General features: G+C 41.9%; 1 protein-coding gene across 1 annotated transcript in view; it reads left to right on the forward strand.

The window, feature by feature from the left end:
• Positions 1-15118: 15118 nt before the first annotated feature.
• The window catches only part of fgf14 (fibroblast growth factor 14), a 113575-nt gene continuing 102540 nt past the window's right edge, over positions 15119-26153 (forward strand). The window contains exon 1 of the mRNA XM_076081967.1: positions 15119-15326. Coding sequence (XP_075938082.1) covers positions 15119-15326 — 208 coding nt within the window. The remainder of the gene's footprint in view (positions 15327-26153) is intronic.

The following is a 26153-nucleotide window of genomic DNA, read 5'->3' on the forward strand; positions in this document are numbered from 1 at the left end:
TGACCAGAACTGGTTACGGCAACTGTTTTGCTGCAACTGAGATCATAACTTGTTAATAATTCAAATTCCACGCCAGAGTGAACAACCACAGCACTCATGAAACTCTTACTAGATAATTAAGCCGCCCTTTTCCCCCCCATGCACCACAGTGTACATTGAATTAAATGTTAACTGTAACAAGATTCAGACTGGCAAACTGAATTGAATGTCAATATGTAACACCTATGTGTGTTACCTGTGCAGCCAACTATCAATGCACAAACAATATGCTGGCAAATAATTGCGGCAGCATGTAACTGCAGTAGTTGTTGCAAAGTTGCCCTAACAAAGAGCGATACTTCATGTCTGACATCTCCCCACAGACGCCTTCACAAGCCAATTAACTGCCCCCCCCCCCCCCCCCCCCCCATACCGGTCCAATTTGTTACTTTGTTGGATAAAGAAGAGACGTGTTGATGGGACAGATGGCAGATGCCAGGGTGATAAAATATATAGACTCAGAGATGGGTGCCTCTCGATCTGCCACATTCTTTCTTTGTGATTTTTGTTTTTCAATCGTATTTCAAAACATAAAAAACATGCTTGTAGGGATACTGCAAAAAATCATATTCAATGTGCTTGCAAATTGAATGAGAGTGGTACTCTCTGCTGGTGTGCTTACTTCCACCAAACAACCGATTTTTAATCTCAGCACACACTGGCCATAAAAGGTGGGGTACAACCATTTACACTAATTCACAGCTTTGGGAGTCTCTACTGTGGTTCACCTAACCTGCATGCTCTTGGTGTGTAGAAACTGGTGCACCCAGAGGAAACCAACACGAGCAGAGGGAGGAAACGCAAATCACAGGGAAGAAACTAACCTAAAGGCCTCTCACACATCACTTTGAGCAAAAGCTGCTCTCAACAGACTTACAGCTGCACCAGATCCACCATCATATCAGTTTCTGCTAGGAAATGGACTAGCTGGGCCTTCCTTAAATAACCAAACCCAGTTTGTCAAACCTTGATTACTCACAGGACATCTCCATGCATTCAGATCACATGGCACCTAATAACAACTGGTTCCATCAGTGATGCTTTACAAGCGTCATTTTAAATACTCGTGCAATCAATTATTTTGTGTTTAACACCCAAAATGTTTGTTTACACTTAATTTCAGCTTTTCTTTTTTTATTAATCGCTGTCTGTCCACAATCCATTGTCACTGAATGTGGTTACAAACACATAAGTCAAATAAAAAAACAAAAAGTCAATTTTTTCATGTTGGCTCTGTAAGTATCATGATCAATTAAGAAGATAAGATTAAAATAACAAAGCTTGTTTTCATGTCCTGAATGGCAGGGGACGCTACCAGTTCCAGGGAAGTCTCACCAGCGCACTAGTGGATCTTCCATTGCACCATTGTGGGAATAAGACAGTCTCTCTGGGACATGAGAAGTGCAAGGACCTAAGACCTGCTACACGAATAAACAACACTGTGTGTGTGTGTGTGTGCGTGTGTGTATGTGTGCGTGCGTGTGTGTATATACACAGGTGTGTAAGGTTTTCCAGATGAAGCTATTGTTTTAATCTTAAAGAGAAGGCAAACATATGCAATGGAAAGGATGCTTACTGTATAGTATAACAATCGGAGAAAGAAGGGGAAATATATACTGCTGCTGTTGCACAACACTTCTGTAACAGTGTAACACTCACCTCCATCACCATTCCTATTAGATTATGTTATGTATGGTAGTGCAGGTCTATAGCTGTTTGTATGTACAAGGTACTTTGCTTTGATGAAGAATCCAATCCAATAATCAAAGTATATTATATTGTAGTTTTATCTTTTGTTTTATCTTTACGGTTTACTTATTCATTATACCGTAAAGATAAAACGGTATAATTTACTGTACTAGTTTTTTTTCCAACTGAAGTCTCATGTTGTACTTCCTACGTTGCTGCTGTAATCCTGCAGACTAATAAAGGATTATCTTATTTTATCTTAAATGTTACTTATTTTTCTACTTGTCACACTTTGGCAACTGAACAGAAACCCGGTCTCCCTGTTGGCCGCCCCGTCTCTCCGCTTATTGAGACAAATACGAGCAGGTCCTTCACGGCTGATATCTTTCTAGTCCGAGCCTGTGACCAGAACCGCAGCGAGATCAGCAGGAGGAGTTTGTGCATTCCCCTAGGGTCAAGATCAAGGTTTTCCTTTTTTTTGTTTTTTTGCAAATCTGTGTGATGGAAAGTGACTACGGTAACAGGTCCCGTGAGAAGGTGTCAGCATCACACCGGCTCTAAGCCTGCTCGTTAGGGTTCCTGAACATGCAAGTAAGACGATCTGTCAGTAAAGACTGATTCTTTTCATCTAATACTGTTATTTCTCCACATATTTACATAATAGTTCATTGGCTCAAATGCAACACTTTATTCATACCTTTCAGAAGCCGGTGAATGGGCCAGGAAGCTTTCGCCAACAGAGAGCTCTCCTCTCTTATTAAAAGCTCTCTGCTCCGCTCTCAGTGATCATCTATCGGATAGGGGTTGATGAAGCATTACAAACACTGTTGTGACCGACATCTCTGGGCACACTGCTTACTTCCTCTGGAGATGGTCCCGTTCTTCCATTATCTCGTATGATAGAGAACACTGTACGTCACATTTAAACCTATCAGAAAATGCAGCGAACATTCCGTGTGTCTGAATATCATGTGGGAGGGTTATCAGCGCCTCTTTTTTCTCCCCTCACCTGCTCCTTTCTATGTGCAAAAAAAACCCCTAAACCCGACTTACAGAGCCCCCCTGGTTAGCGAACCCTTAACTCTAATGACATCTGAAAACCCTTCACACTTGATTTACAGGAAGTCGTTTTAAAGTCAACACAGTTTCCAGCTAATGGACGGTAGAATAGGTAACGACTCCAAGGCTACATACCCTCATCCCCCGCTGCTCCATTTAATGCCGCCGAGCTGCAGAGGAACGGATGCTTTGACTCAGAAATAGGCTTCATCCCTCTAAAAGTGGCTCTTTTGATGACAGTTTGGCGCACACATGCTGCACTTCCTCCCTGAATGCGAGGAAGTTTGCCCCATTTTAACACTCAAACCCATGCAGGCCTATATCCCGGATAGATCCGCGCCATGAAAGGGTATAAATAATGAACGACGCAGTCTTTACAAGTTAAAAAAGAGCCACAGTGCAGTTACATAACAGCGGAATGAGTTATGAGGATAACAAATTAGGCGGCGCGAGGCCAAGGACTGTAACATGCTGGACTAATCCGCTGCAGTGAGCCAACACAACCCAGATTTATGCCCAGATTTTGTGCTCTTCAATGTAACCTTGGCGTTGTTCACAACTATAAATGTTCTCCTGTTTCCCTTGGCAACTTTACCTCTTTGAAAAATCTCAGTGTCTTGGTTACTGGCAAGGTCCCTCGTCCCTGTATCATGGTTTTAAAACCTGCAGAAAACAAACAGTGTCTCATAATCATCGTGTATCTGACAGGATCACTCTTATTGTAGTGAGCGTGTGTTGTTTTGTGAGTGTGTTTGTCTCCTCTTTGTCCCTCTCAAGATTTTCTAAATGGTACAAAACCTTGATGCAGTTTGTTTTTTCAACCTGTGCAGCTTTGGAGTTAATCGTTCTGTATATACACTATGTAAAATGTCTCATACATTCTCTACATAACTGATCCACAATTTTCAAAGCATGCCATTGTGATAGAGGCTTTTGAATTTGTGGAAAAACTTTATGGACCTTCAATTTACTTGAGCTGTTGTGAACCGATTTGAAAGCCTCTGCTGTCTTGTGTTGTGTTCAGGTGCTTGCATTCAAGAGATAATGTTTGCCGTCATTGAAAGAATAAGGAATTGATTTAAGAGGCCAGCCTAAAACTTTCCTTCCTGATCCAGAACTGGTTGCCAAATGGTGTAAAAATTGAATGCACAGCCTCTTGTAGCATAACACATTTTTTCCAGGATCAGATGATCTCGAATCCATGGATTGAAAGTTGGGGACATTTTTTTCTTTCCATCTAAGCAGTACAAGTCTTCTAGCCAGCAAAGGCTATCTTGTTTTTGCTCTATTGGTTGAGACATAAATCACGCGGTACCATACCAAATATTGCAATCTTGCTATTTTTAGCATATCAGAGTAGAATTTGAATATGGATTGCCAAGAAAATCTGCTAATTTTGAAACATATGTGATACAGTGGATGGTGTTGCTCCACAGCGATCACAGTGAGGATCAATATTTGGTGTAGTTTTGGCCACTTTCGCTTAAGACCAATGCAGTCTACGTACAATCTTAAACGGTATTACTTAATGTTTTAAACTAATTGACGATGAGTGTGTCATATGTACTGTGGATTGCCACATGTCCTCTGAAAGCTCTGTGTCTAAATCTTCTCCATATTGTCTTTTTAAACATGTCAGGGCTTCTAGATTGTCGGAGTTGAAAGAGTAGATCTGCTAATAATCGCTTTAGTGCAGGAACTGAGCTCCACAACAGATTCATAAGGAGAGCTAATGATGGAAAGTGAGCCGAGTGTGAGGACACAAAGCTGCACAGTTGCAGGTATTTGAAGAAGTAAGAGAGTTGGGGATTAAAAATGTTAAGCTTAGCTGCGCAAATGATGCAAAAGCATCATCAACATATACATCTTTTAATGTGACTAATCCCCTCTTGGTCCGGGTATTGAAGGATCCATCAATCATAGTAGGTTTAAACATATTACATGTTACTTGCTCTAGAGCCACTGATTGATACATTATTAAGTGACAAGACTCGGCTGAACCGTGCCCAAGCCTTCAAGGACTGCTTAACCACTCAGATAAAGGTTCAGGCGAGGACTTTAAGCAAAGTATGTAAAGAGGCGGGCCCACATGGCAAGATCTACAACCGTTCAACCACTTTTGGGCCCCTGTCATGTGATGAGTTAAGCCAATATAACATTGGTTGCCCAATAAAAATATTAAAAGTTGAGTAAATTCAATCCTCCAAGTTCAAAGTGTCACTGTAAAATGTTCTCACATTTTCATAGATTTGTGAATGAGGATAAATATATCCATATGAAGAGAGAAAGATTTTGCCATAAGGATATACATTGGAACAAATCTAATGATGTAAATTCAACCTCCTTCCATCTTAATGACAATGATAATTAGTGGGGCAACGGATCATAAAACTCACGGTTCGGAGCAAATATAACTCTTAGAGATCCCTGATCACGTTTTTTTGCTGCCGATACTAATTGCCGATCACTGATGATGCATATTGGCAGATACAGATCCCTTCGTTGTTTGATTATAGTAGCTGGTCTACAAGGCTCTATCCGTCCCAAAAATCATTTCAACTGCTCTGAAGTCAGTGTAAACCATCACAAATTCTGAATGTTTTCATTTTACTTTGTAAAAGTCATCTATATTGTTTTTCTTCTTGATAAAAACACAGTTTAAATTATTTGGAAATAAAAGATTGTATTTAAAACAAATCTTGTCAGTAGTTTTAATGATATATTATGAGCTGCTTAGAGGTATTGTAAACAGGTCATAATGCATCTCTAATATCTATTTATGTTGTTGTGAAAACATTTGGTTTCTCACCAACACTACATTTTACGAGATTACATGTGAACACATCATGATAACTTGCCCAATTCTTATTTTCACTGAACAGAGCCCGAACGCATCATAATGTAACTGAACGGAACCTTCGTTCGTTAGCCGTTAGCGGTGCTACCACCGTCCTGTCAATGTAAACACAGATTAGTTGTTTACAATGTAACATTATCAGAGATCGACGACTAGAAAAGCATGAATGCAGATGTCCTGATCACATGTTTTACTGAACAAACGTCAGTAAAACTTTATTTCACACTGTGATGGTTAAACTGTGTAATTAATCCGCGGTTGACATGCGCGATGGTCCGTTACACCACTAGTGATAATAACTTTAACTTCCTTTCAGATAATCTATAAGTGGTGGGAAGTCAGCTTTGTAAAGGTGTTTAAAATGATTCATGATCCAGATTCCCAATATGTAAATTCATTTTTTAAAGGGCAATGAACTCAGCCTTGCAATTGTATTCAAAAACAACATGAGTTTCATTAAGCCATTTGTGACTATTTGATATGTTGAATATAATTGTCTTAAACTTGCATTCCCTCTAATGGCCATCAGGGGGCGACTCCTCCGGTTGCAAAAAGAAGTCTGTTTGTATAGAAGTGTATGAGAAAATGACTCTACTTCTAACTTGATTTATTACCTCAGTAAACATTGTAAACATGAGTTTATAGTCTCAATCTCTAGTTTCAAGTCTTCTTGAATACAGCATGATGTTCATTTAGTAAATTATGGTCCATTTAGAGTCAAATAGACCATAGAGCAGAGTATGCTTTAGGGCGGGGCTACCTTGTGATTGACAGGTTGCTGCCGCTACCAGAGCCGTATCTGGTTTGTCACTTCTCCTCAGTCCAAATATGGTCACTTCCGCTCACTGGTTGCAAAAAGCCAAGACGGCGACGGCTAAAACGCCAAACTCGAGGCTTCAAAACGGCAGTCCAAAAACCAATGGGTGACGTCACGACGACTACGGCCACTTCTCATACACAGTCTATGCTTCAGGCAACATAATAACAAAATGTATTTAGAAATATAATTATCCATCTACGACTACTACTAAACACAAAATTGAAGCGGTTCAAAACATAACGGAGTCAAAAACAAGCCCGGTAAGGCATTATGTGATATGCCATATCTTTGCTTATAAATTACGACAAAGTGAGTCAGTTTGACCGCTCCCACATTCATTGAACCTGGCTGGTCAAGTAGCACAAAAGACTGCACCCTCCAGCGCGGAAAAAAGTAGTTCATGAGGAAAACATCAACCTCATGCTCAAAATAACTCGACAATGTGTCACATTTATGATCCGCCTACTTGTTGCATTTCATTCTGGTACAAGTGGTATCACTTCACTGCCGCGGTGACTTCTGCTTTCTGTACAAGATGTACAACATAAAGTCGGTGTATAGAGCAGAGCAGAATGCTTCACTACATGGCAAATCAGTGGCTAAAGAGGGGGTGAAACAGCTAAAATATTGATTATCCTGTTGGCACTGCAGGAACCAATCAATCGCATGATCGCCTCATGGATGTATGTTCATGAGCTTGACTATGTTGCTGCACTGTTGGAGCAGCCACGTACAGCACTGCAATGCAACTCACTGACATTAAAGAACGACACAAAGGAAACTTGGGAACAATTACTTGAAAAGGAAATTGCAAGCTAAACTGTAAAGCAGCAGAGAGGAGCTCAGAGAGGCTAAAAGCGGAAAATGTTTTCATGATAAGGAAGCGAATATGTTCATTATTGCAATTCTCACTAGACAGGAAACTCCCAGAGACACGACTATAAAGGGGCATGATTTGAGAGTGGGCTTTATTTTAGGCCTTACACATCATTGTGTGTGTGTGTGTGTGTGTGTGTGTGTGTATCGCTTCTGGGTGAAGTTTGGCTGAGGGCGTGGGGAGTAAATGTCAGGGTAAGGGCAGTGCCAGCGCAAGAAAGATGCTCGGCATGAGAGTGACCACCGTAGCATTCGTAACTAATATCCGCTCACTAGTTCTGGGCTCCGTTGGACCGCGGGCCCTTCCTCATGCTTTAGGTGACCTCTCAGTGAAGGCACTTCCAGCCTCGCCCCAAAGCAGATGTCTCCAAATATAGACAACGCTCTTAAGACTTAAACCATGGATGATCTCAGAGCTTCAACAAAGAGCTGAAACAAACACCGACAGATTCACTAAGCTCTTAAAAACAAAGCAAAAATGTTAGATAAAAATGTAGTTTATAGAACATCTATGAAACTGGATCTGAAATTTGGTGGCTATTACATGTAGCCTACTTGAGTAATTAATTAATTAATTATACTTCTAAGAGTAGTTGTTTTGCAAAATACCTTTTACTCTTACTAGAGTACATTTGCATTAAAATAGATGTACTTCTACGTTCAACAGCGGTAGTCACCGTGATGTCACTTATTAGTTTGTGGACTGCTGTTTTGAATTCTTTAGTTCAGCATTTTGATTAGTTTGAAGAGATTTGACAGCATGTAGTTTGTCATTTGTCATATCTACTGAAATAACTCAGGTAGTTATTTTTTTTGAGTACTTTTACTTCTACTCGAGTCAAAACAGTTATAAAGAAACAATGCTTTTACTTGAATGCCGTTTGTTGTTGACTCTACCCACCACTGCCCAGAACTAACACGGCACAAGGCATTCCAGGAGGAAAATGGGCTATTTGTTAATCATGTGACAGCCTCACTGAAGATGTCTTCATTACTCCGGGGACAGCAGCAGGTTAAGTTTTTGTAAAGCCTGCACTATACACTTTATGATAATGAATGCTGAATGTCAAAATGTTCCTGTGGTTGAAAGTAGTTTAAGTATTTTTGTTTTTTTATTGTCCTCCTTTTATACCACGGCACAAGTAGAAGACGGATAAAAGGTGAAATTATATTGTATTGAGACACTCCCCTTGGATCATCTTCATGTGGCCATGACGACATGCATTATATCCAGGTAGATATTATTAGACTTTATAACTAGCACTACATTCACTGGATGTGGGCTGGCTTGCTACACAGTGAAGGGTGCCTGAATCCTCACTGGGCCGGTGTCATTGCCCTCATCTCTCTCCAATAATGAATAAGAGGAGTTGGTTGTTATGTGTGTGGGATTTCTCCATTTGATCTCCTGCCCTATTAGTCACAATGTGAGGGCACTGGAGAGGTTTTTTAGAGCCGGTGTCTGAACATCCCATATGGAGTTAGATTTGAGCCAAGTACCAGTGAGCAGAAACTAACTGCTGAGTGCTAATATGTATTAAACATATTAAATGACCAGAAGGCCCACATTTCATGTGGCATAATGCATCTACACATTCTGATGAAACTGATATCTGTAAATCTGTACAATGCAGTCATGCAGTTTGAGCCAAGTGAAGCACAGACAGCAGTTCTGGCCCTTCAATACAGGAGTGTTTGGGTTTGAGCGAAGTCTTCGGTCATGACTCGGTTCACAGCAGCTGTTGGGCTGCTACCGAACACTTGCTCGAAGCAATGCCAAACAAAGCTGATGCCCTGTCCACACTACTCCGTTTCTCCTTGGATGCAGATTTGTCAAATAGAAACGATCTCCGTCCACACCGGAGTTTCAGCATCATTCTCGAGTTGATCTGCGTCCACACGGCAGCCTTCGAAGGCGGACAGCACGTGACCATTAACGTACACTGGGCATGCGCGTGACGGTGTAAACAGGAAGTGGATTGCTTGCTTAGTTAAAAAAAATAAAATAAAGTAGTCTTTAATAATGAAAGGTTGTATTTGATACTTAAGATCTTCCTCTAAAATCTTCCTCTATAAACTCAAATAGACACAGTTCGTGGAAAGTTTTAGAAGTTTTATTTTTCAGACGTAGTTACAGCGCTGCGGGTCTATCTCTCTCTCTCTCTCCAAATTTACTTTAACATCAACACTTACACATAAACATTTACTAGATTATGGGTCCATCAATGTGGTCTCTCACTCGTTTCCTCCGTGTTGTTGATGTCTGTTCTCACTAGTAGCTCTGAACATCATGTCCGCCTAGCTAGCTTCTAAGCTAATTTTAACATTACCGCCAATGGAGAAATGCTAACCGCGATTAGCATTACAGCGCTGCGGGTCTATCTCTCTCTCTCACATCAAATTTACTTTAAAATCAACACTTACACATAAACGTTTACTAGAATATGGGTCCATAAATAAAGACATACTTACAGACTAAGGTCTCTCAAGGCTACCAAACGGAAGAAGTAAAACGTTAGTGCAGCGTGTCTTCTCATTAGAATCTAAAAACAACGAGCTGCTCCATAGGGATGATGCCGGTCACGCCGCTCGCTAATCACTCCAATAACAGCTGCTTCCTCCACAGAAATGCAGACTTTTACTGCACAACAGCTGCTAGCTGTGCTAGCTGTTGTGCTAGCAGCAACATCATGTAGATGTTGTGCTAGCAGCAACGCTTGCAATTAGTTATCCATGTTGAAATGAATCGCTGGTAGCCCAGTTTGTTTTCTTCCGGGTACGGGTCACGTGATAGTGAGTGTGCCGAATCAGGGACGGAGACATCATGGTTGCCAAGAACCAATCCAGTAGCGAACACGGGTGTGGGCGTAATTTTTTCTAAGCACATCCGTATCCGACCGTCCACACGCAAACGCAACTCCGGAGTTCTCAAACACCTCCAACCTCAGCGGAGTTTTCAGATTCCTCCATTTAGGGTGCTCCAAAACTCCGGCGTAGTGTGGCCGCTCAGTGTAAACGTAGCAAATACGGAGTAAAAACGGAGTAGTGTGGACATGGCCTGAGGCTCGTTCTCTTATTGGTAGACGTCTTGGCTGCGGGCATGCTGGGTGAAGGCGAGCGGATGGTTTTAATACTGCTGCTGAACACTGGACATACATGTGGTGCCAGTCCAGAAATCCCTTAGAGCATCGGCCACGGCTTGGGTCGGTGCACAAGTTTCTAAATTAAACTACGACAAGCTGATCATGAAACTTTACGTTAAAGACAGGATGACGTACTTTGAACTGATGAAAGTGTTTTGTTATGTTACACGACTATCCTTTACACTGCAGCACACTGCCTTGATGTCCACGCAGTTCGTCATACTAACGACACTGCTTCAAATCAATAGCAGAAATGCCTTGATTGCCATGGTGATCGTGAGTGTAGTCCAACATATACGGAGGAAATCAAACATCAAGATGTTTTAGACCAAATACCTAATAACTACATTGTAGGGTTGACTATTTGTGCTTTCATAAAATAGTTACACAATGAGATTTTTGCTGAATAATCATCACTAATGTGATTATGATGACTAAGCGGGTAAATGCAAATAATAGAACAGCTAGAGCAGTCTGGTATGTTTCAGAAAATTACACCACTTTACTGCAATGCAGCCTTTAAAACCTGGAACTTATGCCATATTACCATATCCAAAATCTAAGACACTACCTAGTCTCATATTAGGAAATTGCTATAATAGATATATTGCCCAGCCCTAAGGCACTGCCCTGGTTTGATTTAATATGGAAGGAAACACTCATCAAAAAAGCTTGTAAGGGTACTACTAGCTTTTGATGTGTGTAAGCATTCATACTTTCAAGCTACTAATTTAAAAATGACAAAATTATCTAATTATTTCAACAAAGTTCACCATGCTTATCGCCAGCTTTCAACTCAGTTTATCTAAATTACAAATATACTATACAGTATGTGTGTGCACATTGTTACTAACAAGTCACAAAAGAGTCAAAGTATCATGTGATATCAGATACCTCTCTAAGTAGCTTTATATTTTTTCATATGATATGATATGAATCCCTCTCAATATTTCCAAATGATAACACAGTCAAACAGTAATACCACAGAGACCACACGAGTAAAACTGGAACCAGTCCATTTATCTCTGTGTATCTTAAATCAAGTTATTCGGAGAAAAGAGGCTGTTAAAAACTCCCAAGGGAGCCACTTCCTGCCAGGCCGCGGCCCGGGCAATCAAAAAGAAGTATTCTAATGATCCCTGACAAACTCGTCAGACGATATCCTCCAGGGTGCGATGGTACTTTACATTACAGCAACGATCGATGGGGAGGCTGACACGAGAGGCCTCTGCAGAGGTGGAGAGAGCTGGGGGGGGGGGGGGGGGGGGGTGCCTGCGGTGCTCTGTTCCAACTCCACCGGTGAGTTCGCTTGACCTCGCGGGACACACGTGGATGTTCGTCTGCAGCGCACATCTGTAAATTACTTTAAGAAATAGCATTCACCCGTTGTCTGACTAGTTATTGTGAGGAATTTAAGTTTAAGAGCATTGTTAGTATGATTAAAAGCACACGTTGTACTGTCACAATATATTTACTTATAGAGGATATTATATGTCTGCAATATGTTTACGTGTAGAAGCTTTAAACCAAAAAGACTGTAAGTATAATCACTGAATGGTTTGAAGGAGATTAGATGAATGTTAGGTGAGTGAGGGGTTCACAGGTCACAACCATACAAAGGAAAGGAGTGAAGACACCGTCAGCTGCGGGGGAAGAGAAAGCAGACTTTAGAGGAGGATTGACCAGGCCAATGGGTCAAAGGCCAGGAGGAGCTTATTGGATTTCAGCCAATCACTGAGCTGATACGGGGCATCTCAGAGACACTCAGAACACAAAAGAACTGTGACTGTCCAGAGAAGATCAGACCTAATGTGGAGTACATTACAGCTAGACTGGGCAACGCCAGACTGTGGTGTGCGACATATTTGGTCTCTGCTCCATGGAACATTAGATTATTAATAGTGTGATTCAGTTTGTAACTGTTTTTTCCTTTGTTGGATAATACATCCTTTTGATTTTGACTTGGACCAGCTGTTCTGTTTTGGAGGCGGATAAGAAGCACATGGCAAGGGGGAGGGGCGGTTTCTCTCTTCGATCAGAAGTTCTGTGCCCTAACATTATATGTGTCAGCAGGTATACAACACGTGAAAACTGTCAGTAATTGTAACACGGCTAAATTATAATGGCGTGTAAAGAAAAGTCAATCAGGAGGCATTTTGTTTCGAAGTGGTCCACATCCCCGAGGAACCAGTTATCACAGACAACTGTCAAGACCTGGGCGCCACAAAACTAGGTCATTAAAGTTGATTAATGCTGTAATTCAGAGATGAACACACAACACAACCCCCCGCTAATGAACCCCTCCAGTCTCGCATCGAGCTTCCTGTGCTGTGGTTAATATCGTTCACGCAAACGCTCGGCCTTTTGCTCCCTCGACGTTGCATCGGATAAGAGAAGCTTTTTTTGTATTTAACTCTTCAGCGCAGAGCTCAACTGTAACTTGTCATCAGTTATCCACAAAAGGATACGATTATGAAAAATAGATAACGTGAAAGCCATACATGTCAAAGGGATGCATGTTACATACGTGTTGGTTTTGGAGGTCATTTGGGAAATGGAAGGATCAATGGGGTGATCTCATGCGACACTATTTCCTTATTAGCACGGATCAACGAGTTTCTCCTGAGCTCATATTTACAAAAGAATCACCACACAAGCAGGAAGTCAGTACCAGTCCCTGACTAATAAATTAGAAATAAAAGGAAAAGAAGAGGGAAAAAAACTACAGTTTCTAAATAGGTCATTTATTCTGGCTGGGGCCATAATGCCGGTCATTTAGTGTTCTTTGTACTGCAGCCTGACGGAGATGGCTTACTTGCAAACAGTATCTAACACCTGTGATTGGGGTCAACACTATATTGAGCAACTAATTGGTCCACTTCCAAACACTGGCAGACACAGTGACTTCTGCCAAATGTGCCGGGAGAGGGGGGGTCACGTTGACAGATTATTAAATCCCAGATGTGAAATATGAAAAACACGAACAAGAGGAGTATCGGATAGCAAAAACACCAGCGGGGGCAAAGTTTCCACCGAGGACAAACACTTTCTCTCCACAGAGAGGGAAGAAATAATCAGGGGAGAACAACGTCTTCTTCTCCCTTAGTCTGTGATGGAAAACCTTTAAATCCTCAGAGAAAAGCAGTGATGCAGTGGAAACAGTCGTCATGAGCAACACTAGCTGGCCCCCTGGTCCTCGGGGATGAGGGGAAACAAAACAGAGCGAGTAAAAAGTAAACATAGGTGTTACATCTGAATGTTTTCATCAAGCAAATGATGAACTATCTTGCTCTGAAATGTTGTATCCTGTCATTACTTTATATTCTGTAGATGACCAAATCGTTTTTTTGAGATGTGTAAAGTTGCTCTTCTGTATTCACTTTTATTGTAAATACATCTTTTCCAGCAGCTAGAATTGGATTAAATTCATTTTGTAATAGCGATCTGTTGCAGCGGGCCTATAAACTATTCTGCAGCCCTGCTTCAGTAATGCTTAAGATGACTTGACACCAGCACGGGGAGGCTTCCCCACCAACCTCATCACTTAACACCTGTGACTGTGGAGCTTTGGTGCATCATTTCTCCATTACCACCCATCTGTATGCACAAAAGCTGCAACTACTTAAGGAACTGAGGGCAAAAGAAATCGCACGTGAGCTATTAAGACGAGGGCTGCAAATATAGACCCATAAACGGGCAGTGCACACGTCAACCTCGTGGATGTAAAAAAAAAAGAAAGAGAAAAAATCCACTCCTAGTCATTTCCAAGAATTCAAGCCGAAACGACATTGGGGACAATAGTCACAGTCAGATCATAAAAAAATGTTCCTAGAGCATCACTGAAATGACGGCGTAGAAACCACGTGTTTACGTAATGGAAAGCCAATCTTTCAATTTAACCCCTCCTCCCCGTCTATTTCTACCAGAGGTCCCGACGCTGGAGGAAATTCATGCAAATGTTGGTGTAGGCGCACCGTACTTTGTTTTGGAGATGTCAGTGGCGTGGTGCTGAAAGGCTCGAGGAGGGGAAAACACCACACCGTACAGGGAAGAAACGCACACTCCAGGAATCACGGACACACACATATACGCGCGCGCCAAGAGCCCCAAAAGCCTGGCTTTAAAACTGAAACGGTTGCGGTGTGGGACTACTAAGAAATGAACTGAGGTTGGCGTTATCTGACCTCGCCAAAGCAGCCTGTGTTTTCTTTTTTTTTTTAAACAGGAGAAACGTTGAGACTGGACTCGGATCCGGCAATGTGGCGTTTTGTTGGGGCTATCATTGCAGCAGTCTGTGCATAGGATGCATCCTCCCTTGGCTTTTGATGCTGTGCAGATCCACCCTCCTCTCCTCAGAGTGATGAACTAATAGGGAATGGTTATCTCCGCGGAAACCCACCGTGTTCCACTGTTTTCACGTTAGTTGTGTGTTTGTTTACCGGCGGCCCGTCTCCTCCCCGGTGCGACACATGCAATTTACAGAGTGTGTTTTCTACCATCGACTAGTTGAGGAGGCATCCTTTATACGGCAGGAGGAGAAGAAAACACGCCGTTTGTTGCGAAGTCGGACAGACACTGAATATTTTGACACGTGAATGCAAACGCGATAGGACTTGGATATACCTATTTTTTTCTATGGTGCAATTGGTCGCCTTGTCCTGGAGAACTGATCCAATTGTGTTATTATGCAACCGCAAGGATCTCATCTATATCTGGGTGTTTAAGCCACTGGATTGCTCTTCGCCCAAATCAATGTGGTTTCTTTGGAACATTTTCAGCAAAGGAACGCATATGCTGCAGTGTCTTTGTGGCAAGAGTCTTAAGAAAAACAAGAATCCAAGTGGTAAGCTCAATCCCCATTATGCCTCCGTTTCGCTGTGAACCGGCTTTGTTGCGTGCGTGAGAGCCAGTGTGTGTGTGTGTGTGCATCTGCGTTATTCGTTTGTTTGTTTGTTGTAACGCTGATAGATCTGCAATCATATTTATGCAGCGATATATGGTATCATGCAGAGGCGCTGGGAGGGGGAACAACTTATTCTGTGCAGCTACTATCGGCGAGCCCATGGGTTTTGGGGACGCGCAGCGCACAGACACATAAACCCCCCCCGTCCCCCCTGCATCACCACGGCACTATGATCTCCTAACTTTTTAAATAGCGCTCACACGCGCGCGCACAGACGCTTGTGCGCGCGCGCACACACATACGAGCACGGACTAGATTTTTATTTCTGTGGATGAAATACATGCAAATGTTATTCTGTCCAACGTGATCCACCCCCCCCCCCCCTCTCACCCCCCCAAAACAGATTATTCCATCCTCGGGTTTACCGCAGCAGCGTTGCCCCCCCTCTGCAACACCATAAAAACGGGCTATAGGCTGCTCGCTACGTTTTCACCGAGCCAGACGGAGGAGACAGACTACACTTTCATGTCCATCCCTCTGTTGTTTGCAGGCCACTATTCCTCACGCGGGTCTGGCGAAATGTGATTTTTAATGCGAGAACTCGAGTTGATTGTTTGTGTTGAGGGAAACCAGAGCAGCGGAGGTGCGAACAGGGCACGTAGAAAGGAACCGGGCTCCACTGCACTAATGCAAATCCTGCACTCTAGCAGGCAGCATCGTTTCGATTCAGATGCTGGAATTTTTGTGTGTGTGCGTGTGTAAGCCCCGTATTCAGTATCACAGCAACAATAATTACTTAAATGCTCTGGCTAATTAGATGTAGGCTAACACCCAAGAGCTTTAGCGAGCAAAGTAACGTTATGTTTATTTCAACAGGCTGTTGTGTAGGCTAGAAAGAAGAGGAGCCCCAGGTGGACAGCATGTAGTGCGGGCTACTTGTTACCTCATGTTGTGGGTTTTGAAGATGATGTGCTCAGCAGCAGCACAGTTCCTCCACACTGCATCTGCAGTATAGTAGATCATCATCACTATTTTGCCTCGCTGGCACTGCAGGAGCAATGACAAAAAAAACATGGTTTACTATCAACTATAAACTCTATTCATTTAAAAAGACAATCAAATTCTGTCTCCCTTTGATGAGTGGCAACCCATATTTAGCCCCAGTCTGTGCCTTTAACATAGCAATAACCATTTCATCACAATTTAAGACATTGATGAGCTACATTGGAGTCACGGAGCTAACGTAAAGTAGCTGTTAACTTGACGTTAGTAGCTAAACTTTGGAAAACCCCTCGCGGGTCCTTTGAAAACACTTCCCACGGATTTGTTGACATTTCTAGATTCTTCCAAGACTCCCCCAAACACCAGGGGCAAACCTATTCAGAGGGCCACACTTTAAATACTTTTAAAAACTGGTTTCTCAAGTTGCTAATTTAACTGTTAGCAAAACACACATCGTACCAGGAAGTGTAAAATCCCCTTGCTGGCATCGGAAAAGTAAAACTATCTACTAGAAATACTGTATTATTAGGTTTATTTATATTCCTATAAGATATACACAAAAGTTAAGCTTTGAATTACTTTTAATTTATGTATCTATATTGACATATAAATCGCTGTCACGCATTTTTTTCGTACCATTGTGCCATGGCATTTCCGGCTGCCATGTTTATTTAAGGGAGCAGCACAGCCCCATGCTCACGACTGGGAAAGAGTTGCAAATTGAATGTAGTTTTTCTTCCAAATGTTTGAAAATACTCCAAATGAGCTGGAAGTATCTACAAAACAGCAGTATGTGTTGTCACTTGTGAGTTTTTTTTTTTTTTCAAAGCTTGTATTTATCTTTGTAGAGGTATGAAATGTGAAAATGCTGATCACATGAAAGGCACAATCTGGAGCTAAGCCACAGTAGGCTCTGGGGTGATCGCTGACTGATTGCTGCTCAGTGGAAAGCCGCACCAAGACACTAACTTCCCTAACTGTTGCTCAACACCGCACGGCCGATCAATCAAAGCCGATATTCACTGTCAGGTGTCTGGGATTTGATGCCTCGTGCCTTTCAAAGTGAGAGTGGCTCACTCGTGGAGGCTCACTATTAAATTATCATAAACTGATGGTGTGGGCACAATCGTCAGGGTTTGTGCTGAAGCAGCAGGTCGAGCCGGTGGTTCGCTGGGAAATGAAGTAGGCCAAGATGCAGACTGTGTCAGTGGGGTGCAGTGCTGTTTCGTATGACTTAAAAACTGCGAACTCATTGCATGTACATCTGTGTGGCCCTCTGTCAGCAGAGGCAGGGTGTTTCCAGTATAGTGCACACTAGGCTGGCAAAGGCCTGGGTATGGTGCTCCAGCCCTTTGGCTGTATTTTTAGTAACACAACATATCTGAGAGAACACAGAGAGACTAAGCCAACTGGGCTGTATCAATAGGACTGCCAGTCTTTAGAGCAAATTTAGCCATACTTACTGTACAACACCACTGCATCTGATGAAGTTAAAAGTATTGGCGATTCTCCAGCAGGTGGCACTTGTTTTTTTCCTGTTGTGGGTTAATAGTTACCTGTCAGGTGGGAAATGCGGGGGTAAGGTTAGATATTTAGATATTTAGTATCTATGTAGCCACACAGTATGTGTGTGTGGAGAGCCTGTGATTATGTCTTTCTAATCATTAAAAGGAGTTTTCAAAATAAGACTTCCAAACAGAGAGCTCAAGACATACATATTTGAACGTAAAGCTAATAATCATGTCAGACAGCATTGCATTTAAAGTGACACATCGTGGCATAAAGGTGCAAGACCCGAGATTGGGAGCATTTCGATTGCCTCTCAACAGCTCTCAACATGTCGACGGCGAGCCGACGGCTCATAGCTAGCAGTGCTAACTATGCCAAACTTTATTCTCGCTTTCGCTCTGTTATCATCTATAACGTCGATCTGAATCAGTTCAAATGTCCCTCATACTGCGATATTGTTTTGCCACTCAATCTACAGAAAAGCGTGGAGTAAATTAATATTCACTCTGTTGTTTCAAACTAGGTGGTAATGCATTTGTCTCCGCTGTTGCACAAATAAAGTAGATGTGTGTGGAATATTTCTTGAAGTAAATAAACCAAATGGTTTTATGAGGAGGCCAGATGCAGCGAAGGCAGTTTTCTGTGTAGTTTATGGCAATCCATGGTTTACATTACATTGTTTCAAGGGTCTCCTCCCTTTTGAGTCATCTGCAGTCTGCAAGCTGTCACTTTTAGTTCACCTGTCTTTAGATAAGATAAACCACACAAGAGATGTTGCATTCTGATGCAAATGAACACGCTGGGTCAAAGTTGTAGCACAAACTGTAGAACTACCCACTTTCTTTGCACACGTCAGTTTGCCATCATGTAAAAACTGCAAGCCACTTTGAGCTTTTTTAGTCCCACTATGCCCATAGTTAATATTCTTTCAGCCGTGTCACTGTTTTCCAGCAAAACTCTATGGTGCGTTGTCCTCAGGGTTGGTGCTCTGGTCCGACTGGCATTGCTGTTCAACCCTTAATGTTCACTCCCAGCATTGGTACATGTCTCTGAGTGAACATACTTCATTAAGTCAATTAAGTGATGAGCTAGCTGAGTGGAAGGGATGGAGATGCAGTGAGTTCCGCCCTGCAGCCTGTGTAGCATTGATGAGTGTGCAAATGACCACATAGTTGTCATCTTAAAACTTTGGAAGCGTCATTGAATAGAGACAGAGCGCAACGCGTCATACTGTGAAAACCACCGCCCGTAAGAGGGAAAAAAAACCACGGGCTGAAAAGCTAACAAAATGCCTGTAGCTAGCTAAAAACCATGATATTTCAGCATTATTTTATCACCGTTATGTCCACCAGGGTCACAGTTGATAACTAAAATGATGATGGGGCAAGTTAGCAAGCTAATGTTAGCTATGTGTTAGCAAGCTAGTGTAGTTAGCTAAGACACTTGCAAACATGATACTGCATAGCTTGCCATTTATCCACATTCCACTATAACACTAGTTGTCACTTCCAAAAGTATAGTGAGCCTAAAACTGACATTTGGTTAAAATGTTTGCTGCACACGTAGATATACAGAGTGTCAGGATAGCACAGTTTTCCCAGTCTTCCTCACTTTTTTTTTTTTAAAAGGCTCAGTTTTTCAGTTCGGCAGCTTTAATAAAACACGTAGTTCTGGGTTCTTTAACCTGTTGGTTGTGGATCCCACCACACAGCAGCTTTTAGGCGTTTTTCTGTTGTTTGCTAGCAGACTAAAGTGACAAGGAGGCACCGTCATGCAATACAAGGGCAATGGAGAAAGATGATTTGTTTTCCCCTCCGAAGTGGGCGGGACTTAAAATACGCTCCACCTTTATGGGTCCCATGCAGACAGCAACCTCCGGTTCTGCCGATTGAGGCCAATGCAGAAGTGTCTCAAAACTTGCATTCTCTCTACTGACCAGCAAGAGGCGACTGCTCCAGTGGCAAAAAGAAGTCAAATTGTATGGAAGTCTATGAGAAAATGACTCTACGTCTTTATTATGGTTCATTGATTACAGAATCAGCCAGGTTCGTGAAAGAGCAAAATTGCAGTGGGTGTGCGAAGTCAGAAGGTGGCTTCCTCCAGAGCAGCACAGCATTAGCTCACTGACAGCAGAGTGACAGTACAGGTCACAGAACACCCAGACATCCACGTGAGGATGGCTCATAGCATATCAAGTAAAAGTTAACTTTATTGCATGTGACAGAGCCGGGAGGCCGAACCGAAGCTTCGGCACTGTGCAGCTGTAGCTCGTTTGCTCCATGGGTGTGCTGGAGCTTTAGCCACAGTGTTCCTACGCAGTTTGGAAAAGTCTGGAATTTTGAAATGAGAAATTGTGTAGGAACCCTGCAACTTCTAGGTCAACCTCACACACATGAGGCGGTGACCCAAGATTATTAATTTGAAGTCTCTGTAATGGACATTCATACTGGCTATTGGAACTATAACCTCGTACTGGTGCCAAAAACGGAGAACTCTGAACATTTTATTTGTGGCACATAAACCATTCGGAGATCGATCCATGGATGCAAATTCATTGTGCCTCATAAAATCATAACAGTGCGTACGTGGAGCCATAAATAAACAAAAGGCACTTGTTCGGACAATGGCATTTTTAAGGACTTTACACGGTCTGCATGCATTTGTCTATAAAACTTGACAGGTTCATGACTAGGCTGGTGATACATTTTTCAAAGACAATGACTGTGTCAGAATATTGAATGACCCCTTCATAAGATGCATGTTCATATGTCTAAATGTCGTTTGCTGTCATATCATATTTATACATTGTTCTTTTTGCTGTGCACTGTTCTTTGCTGAGCAGAGACTTACACAGTGTAATATGAAATTACATATGCATTTTAATAACTCCACTTTTGCTGCTGGTGTCTTTTCTCCAGTCTCACCACAGAACAAGAGCGCGTATTTCAACTTCAGCTTTTTCAAAAATCATACACGCTCGAGAATTTATAGGCATTTCTCTACAGTTAAAAGATGTTTGATTCGTTTGTGTTACAAACCCACGCTAGTTTAACTTGTGGTAACAAAGAAACAGCGGTGTAATTAAATGGGATGGGTAGGATTCAAACAAGAACTCCCACAATTACAATAACAGCAGGGTCGGCTAAAAATACCATCCTCCAACCAGCCATGCTTGCAACTACAGTATGTTGCTAGGTTTCATACAGAAACGTTGCAGTAAGTTTGTTTAATGGCTAAAGGAGCCTTTTTTTGATAGCACACATGGGCTTTGCAGGCCCTGTCATATCACAGCTAAGATAGAAAAAAAACTATTTTGAAAGTTAACAAGTTTAGCAAATTTTTGCACATTTATAAGGACCATTCTAAAAACAGCACTTGTGACATGGATGAACCTTTTGTTTCTAAAAATAGCTGAGCATGCACATATCCCCCCACAATGTTATTGAATACAGGAAAAGAGGATTAAGTAATTAATATGAAGCGACATTATTTTGAAATTTTTCTCATGGCAGTGTAAAGACTCAGGAATACTTGCTTTTGCAATCATTTGGGAGAGATATGAGGTTATCTGCTCTTGGTATGTCACAGGTCAACAAGAAAAGATGAGTTGTGTTTCCACTGACATATTTTTATGTGCATTTTGAAGTATTGCAAATTACGGTTTCTTCACCTGCTTGAGGTGGTTTCTCAAAAAACAGTTGATGGGCTAAATGGGATATGGAACGCCTTTCCCAAATAAATTCTGACGCAGCAAACATGACTGATCAGCTGTTTCTGCTGTCGGCGTCCCGGATACTCCCATGACGTGTGAATGCTTTTCTTTGTATCCGGACAGCATGAAACATGGCCAATACGAGCTGATATGGAAGAACAATTAAAACGTGCCTAATTGATACAAATCCCTCTCCATTTCCATTTGCAGATGGGTCAGATATATATGGTTGGATGGCCTAGCTGACTTGTTTTGCTCGCAACCTTTATTTCTTTTACTCTGTTAACTGGCGGATTTCAGCCATGCGTCTCCAACCTCTGGGGAGACTATGCTGTGGCCGAGTATATTGGTCCGCACCAGTTGGTGGAAATGCAACTCATTTTTATACCTTTCTTTGAGTCATTTTAAAAGTTCACGTTAAATTTGCTCGACAATTGAAAGCACATACGGCTATTTTATCTGTGTCATCTTTCTTTTTTTTATGTGTGATATTGGCAGCACCATCATCTGTTTCTACACTGAATTCATTTGGGCAGTCTCTGACCTGCTCTTGAGAAATATGACCTACAGTTGGTGATGAGATTCAAGTTCCTGGCAGCTATTCTACCTCCCTCTGAGAGACAATCAAGTTTACATACAAATCAGTGCACACGAGAGGGCCAATACATACACAGATCTGTATAGTGTTTGTATATATAGATATAGAGGGAGAGAGAGAGAGAGGGGAAAGGGAGGGTAAGAGGAGAAACTGGACTGTAGAAAGGTAGGATTAATGTCTGTAGAATTAACACAAGGCATCTGCCAGAATGCTCTGGATTCTTCCCAGATGCTCCCGTTTGCAGAGGCGAGAGGAATGATGGGACACGCGGTCCTGGCTGGGTGCCTCCAAGGGTGACTGCCCACTGGATCCGCAGGTGGATGGTGACTGTGGCCTTGCGCAGAGCTGCTCTCTATCCCCTTCAAGGTTAGGCCTGATGGGAGCTCACTTTGAGGGGAGACACCGTGAAATGGATCAGTTCTCAGGTTCTGGGATGGATACCATCTTTTGTTTGTCTGATCCTCTGATGTTTAAGATTTTTAATTTGAGATACATTAATGTAGGTGTGCATGCAGAAATGAAAATGCACTGAAGCAGTGTGTCCTGACTTGTCTTTAATGACACATCGCATCATTTTGAAAACAGGATATCATTGAGTCACGTCTTAAAAGCAGTTTGGATTTAAAGCTGGTGTAATTGCATTTTTATATCAATAATGGTGAAATTACTTTATGAATGTGAAAGTGTTGCTCGTAGTGACGAACCTACATATAATTATCAGACGATTCTACAGGTCCTCTCAGCTTCTACGTGTTTCGGCTAACTGTTTTGTTTACGGCCCACAACTTTACTGTTTTGGTAAAGTTTTCCAATCGCAGCAGGCATCTGTTTTCGACAAAAAAGTATGAAAAATACACTGTGCGCTACCTGCCCACCAGCACCAACATTCCTCTTAGGAGTTGGTCCAAACCAGAGTTAAATGAAGAGTAAATATTAGACCTACATTTGTCATGTTGGCAATATAGACTGTAAGAACTAGACGTAATCACCGTGACGTCACGCATTGGTTTTCTGAACTGCTGTTTTGAAGCCTTGAGTTCGGTTTTTCGGCCGTCGCCATCTTGGCTATTTGCAATCAGAAGTGCCACGAAAGGTTGGGGTTAAGTACAAACGAACGCTGAATAAGACATTTTAAGGCAAAAAAAAAACGTTACAATTAACTTTCATGAAGTGAAAACACACTAGTGAAAACACACTATGAAAGGGTTAAAGTTGTAAGACGAAAACACAGATAACTCATTGGTAGCAACCTGTCAATAACAAGGTAGCCCCCTTTATGGTCTGTTTGACTCTAAATGGACCATAATGTACTAAATGAACATCATGCTGTATTGAAGAAGACTTGAAACTAGAGATTGAGACCATAAACTCATGTTTACAATTTTTACTGAGGTAACAAATCAAGTGAGAATTAGAGTCCTTTTCTCATAGACTTCTATACAATCAGACTTCTTTCTTGCAACCAGAGGAGTTGCCATAACAAGTTAGTGATTATGAAGAAAATCGAGTGGAACAACACAACTTTTGTTGTGTACAGTATCTCCAAAAAATTGTGCAGGTTCAAGTATTCAGATCATAAAACTGCCCACGCAGACTAGACAGGAGTCAGTTTCAGCAGAGCGAAGACTGGACATTGTCATTTGAGAGCTTGTTTTTGAGCTGATCTTTAAGACTAATTTGATCCATCTTCAGTCAGCCCATGGGGTCCATACGGGCTTGCATATCGGATATGATAACACGGAGAAATAGTCAGTCTTTCCAAATGGAGGTAAAGCACAGAGGATGGATTTGTGTTTTTAGCTAATGGTGCAAAGAGGCTACCTTTATTGTTACTTGCACTTACCAGACTGAAGACATTAGAGATAATATTGTCGTTTTGAATAAACTGTGATTGCCCCGGTAACAGTATTAGAAGATTACACCTCTGTTTTTCTTTGTTAGACCACCTAATGCATCTTTCCTCTCCCAGAAAAATGTGTGAAAACATTGGAAGGTAAAAATATGACATTTCAGCTTCGCTCAAAAAGTAGCAACACTCTCAATTTTATGCAAGTAGGTAAGGCACATTGAATACTTCTTTTTTTGTGTTAACAAATGTCCTCAGAATAAAGCGCATGTGGAATTAGAATGTGGAGAGATGGTTAGTTGATTTTGTGACTTTGTGCTACCTGTGGTGTAAAAGGTTTGCTGTGCGGGACATCATGTGGATGAATGAGAATTACAGTGTGATTACGTATGAAGGGTGCTGATTTAGCAAAATTAGACACTTTTGTGTTTTACATGTATTATTGTATTAGGTCATCTACACGCAATATACAGAACATATTTTAAGCAGTCACTCTGAGTAAACTTTGGTAATAAAAGCTCAAAATCATCAGCTGACAGCTTAATTTCTGTGGCGGTTTTGGGTCATGTTTGACACAGTGGGGATGAAATTGGCCATTTGTGAATGGTATTACTGAAACAGCCTTGATAGTGTAAGTCATTTTAGAGTCAGGAAAATTGCTAGTTAGGCCAAGAGTGATATGTTGACCATAGTATTTAGATTTTTTCACCAGAAAATACAATGGAATGACTTTAAACACAATTTCAGTTCAGTGTTATCTGAGTGAGGCGTTCGGGCCCCTTGCGGTACCAGTGAGACCATGAACTACAATCCAGGAAGCTCGGTTTGGGTAACCGATCCATAAATTTGAAGGATTAAATAAAATGCCAAAACACTGCACAGCTGTTTGTAATATTCTCACGCAGGATTTCAAAACTCTGGGAAGTTATCATTATCTTTTGTCTCGATCATCATGAGGTAAACGGTAGAAATGTGGCATGAACATTAGTAATCTACCGGTAATGTTCTTTTGCACTCATTTGTTTGGCTACTGCCCGTTTGCACTGGATGACGTCGCTTTGCGTTGCGGCAAAAAGTTGAGCTAAGTTCAACTCTTTTCCGCCGAAGGTATTCAAATAATAGAGGAGGCTGTGTTTTTTCTTTCACGTAGCAGCCTAGCTACGTAGCTAGGTCTGGGCTAACACTGACGTTTAGGGACGTCATTCGGGAAAAACAGGCTTCTTATCGCTAGATAGATTTCTAAATGTTGCTGGCTGAAATGACAACTCGCAGCTGGCAGATTTTATTTGCCGTGGCTAGCTTGATAATTAAGCTGTAGCTCAGTCAGAACGCTGTCTCTTGGTAACTAGTTTTAAAGCAAGAATTTTTTTAAAGGGGGTCTTTCCTAAATGAACAAATCAACATCTTCAATGGTTGATGACCCATGTAGTGGACAAGGAAATCAAGAAACATTCTTGCATTGTAGTATAGAGCTAGTTAGTCCTAGTCGCTCCCTGTCCACTACTGGCTTCCACACAGTGGGGGAATTAGGACAAAGTGGATGTGCAAGTTGTGAAAACCTTATTTCAAAATTGAATTTTTTAAATTTAATTACCACTTAACATGCATTTTAAGGATTCTTTCATTTCACCGGCCTCAGTAGTTTATCTGTATCTCTATCGAGGGCATGCATCATTTTTGAAAGCTCGGTTATTTTCAAGGAACACTGGGGAAATTGAGGTGCATCTCAAAATAGTCATCAAAGCCGGAGAGTATATCCCGTGCTTTCCCCCACTTTGTTTTCTGCCCCGTTAATTTTTTGGACGCTCCATAAATCATCTTGTAATTTGGTTCATCCGCTGCCCTCAATAACCCAAGCTGTGTGACAGATCCCCCAATTCTGCGAGCGAAGGCATGGCTGTTGTGTGAGGACTGAGGAGCAGGGGTGTAACTCAAACTCTTAGGCAGGTTCTCCCTAACACTACAAACACATCTTAATGCTCACTACTTCCAGGACCCCAGAGGAGCCGCTGAGCTCCTGATGCACTGTGCCGCCCTCCACAATAAAGTGACAAAGTGATGAGAGCGAGAGATGAAGAGCGGGAGAGAATAATGCAGTTA

The sequence above is a fragment of the Anarhichas minor genome, unplaced genomic scaffold, assembly GCF_050575085.1.
Source record: "Anarhichas minor isolate MPS153535 unplaced genomic scaffold, ASM5057508v1 ptg000087l, whole genome shotgun sequence".
Lineage (NCBI taxonomy): Eukaryota > Metazoa > Chordata > Actinopteri > Perciformes > Anarhichadidae > Anarhichas > Anarhichas minor.